General features: G+C 41.9%; 1 protein-coding gene across 1 annotated transcript in view; it reads left to right on the top strand.

Annotated features, from left to right (window-relative positions):
* Positions 1-1725, top strand: part of CUNH7orf57 (chromosome unknown C7orf57 homolog) — a 20103-nt gene extending 18378 nt beyond the window's left edge. Inside the window, exon 7 of the mRNA XM_028778404.1 lies at positions 1569-1725. Within this exon, the coding sequence (XP_028634237.1) occupies positions 1569-1615 (47 nt within the window). The 3' untranslated portion in view covers positions 1616-1725. The remainder of the gene's footprint in view (positions 1-1568) is intronic.
* The last annotated feature ends 235 nt before the right edge of the window (positions 1726-1960 follow it).

Raw genomic sequence — 1960 nt, 5'->3', positions numbered from 1 at the left:
CCCCCCCCACTCTAACTTTTGGAGAAGCTTGAAAATGATTGATTTACCCTTTGAATGTGTGACTCCAGCAGTGACTCTGCCAGATCCAGGCCTCTTTTATCACAGAGCCTTTTTATGATTAAGGGATTCCGTCTCCTTACTTGGTTTAAGCCTGAGCACACTTTGTTTATGATTCAGTCTGAGGAGGACTAATGTCTAGGTTACCCACCTTGTCACTCTGGCACTCTCCCACTATCCTTCCTATTCTCTGGTATGCCATATCTTTGCCTTCTGATTTGCATGTTCTACTTACTTTCCACTTTAACTACAGATTTGTCATCCTGTTACTTTTTTTTTTAAATCTCTGTCTTATTCATCCTTATCCTTGTCATTTGTCTTTCTTTACTCTTGTCTGAAATTATGTCTTTTCTTTTTTCGGCCTTTGGTTTTGGATTATTCTCTTTTTAGGACCCAACTAAAATAAGTGCATGTAGTATGCACACAGGTCCACCCGCATAAGCTGTTTTAGGACTCTGCATTTTATCCTCAAGTAAATAGAAGTCACCTCTCCATCAGCATGTGTCCACATATAAAATCTAATCGAGGGACAGCAAGCACTTGATACTGCTGGAAGCTTATGAACGTTCTGGAAATCAGTCACTGCAAGCATTATCTCACCCAAGTTGTTATGGTGTAGTTCACATTTCCACTGGCAGCAGGTCCTGCTTAATTACAGAAAAACATTTCACCATTGAACTCAGTGGAACCCTCCATAAACAACAAAGCAAGATTGTGTGTGTGTGTGTGTGTGTGTGTGTGTGTGTGTGTGTGTGTTGTGTGTGTGTGTGTGTGTGTGTGTGTGTTGGAAGGGACTGGGGACCTACCTGCTTGCCTGGTTTGCTGTTGGGAGGCAGAGTTCCCACTGAATCCTGGCTCCTTTCCACCATTCATTGGCAGTTGCACCTTTGTCTGGCTCAGTTTACATTTTATGAATAATAACAATTAAAGCAGACAGTGCCTTCTCTCTCCCTGCCTGAAAACCATCCCCACGGAGTTGTTGTAACTTTCTGGAAGTGAATATACTCAAAGCTCTGATTAAAGTTTGTTTCTTTCCTCCAGAAACAAGGTTGTTGCTATTTTAGCACACCCTTTTGCAGATATTTTTGATATGCTGGCATAAAAGAAACCTGGCTGTTAGATCACAGATTTCAGGTCCAATTATAGAGGATGGCATGAGTCTCCAGTTAGTGAGGGGGCATGAGACATGGGAGCAGAGAGACAGATGCCACACAGAAAGCATTCTCCACAGTTCTGTCCTGTGCATTGGCAGTAGAAGCCTTGGATCACAGGTAGGTAGGACTCAGGGATGTGAAAGTGTGATACTTACTTTAGGGCCAAACCTGGAGTCCAGTGTTTTCCACCTATGATTTGTGCTGCAAGGTAGCATGTTGTACTCGATTTTTGTAGACTTTTGGGTTAATCCTTTAAAATAGGAGCAGAAATCTGTATGTTATATATTTTTCAATTAATACATTAAAATTTTAATTTTATTAAAAATACAGCTTTATCTTATTGACTTTGCATTGCAGATGCAGAAGCTTCCCCATCAGAATCAACGCCAGAGGAGCTCAAATAACCCTGGATGTGCTATCTAGGACACCCTTTTTAGTTGCTATCTGTAGCGCGACAACGGGCAGCTATACAGGCTCCCGTTGTTCTATTTTATTAATGTAGAGTCTTATGGAACAACTTGCCTTGAGTATAGTTGAGATCACCATAGCAAACACAGGGTAAGTGTGAGCTTTTGTTTCTTACATTCCTCTGGGGTGGCCTTGCTGGCCTGGTGACCTCTGTAACCAAAGTCTTCCTGGAGCTGACCTCTAATATCCTGTCCATGGTGTGGAGTGTTGATGGAAGACTCTGGAAGGGAAGAAATTTGTGCTGCAAGGTAGCATGTTGTACTCGATTTTTGTAGACTTTT

Source organism: Grammomys surdaster, unplaced genomic scaffold (genome assembly GCF_004785775.1).
Source record: "Grammomys surdaster isolate TR1022 unplaced genomic scaffold, NIH_TR_1.0 67, whole genome shotgun sequence".
NCBI lineage: Eukaryota > Metazoa > Chordata > Mammalia > Rodentia > Muridae > Grammomys > Grammomys surdaster.
The sequence above is the reverse complement of the archived record's forward strand: the minus strand, read 5'-3'. Positions and strand labels throughout refer to the sequence as shown.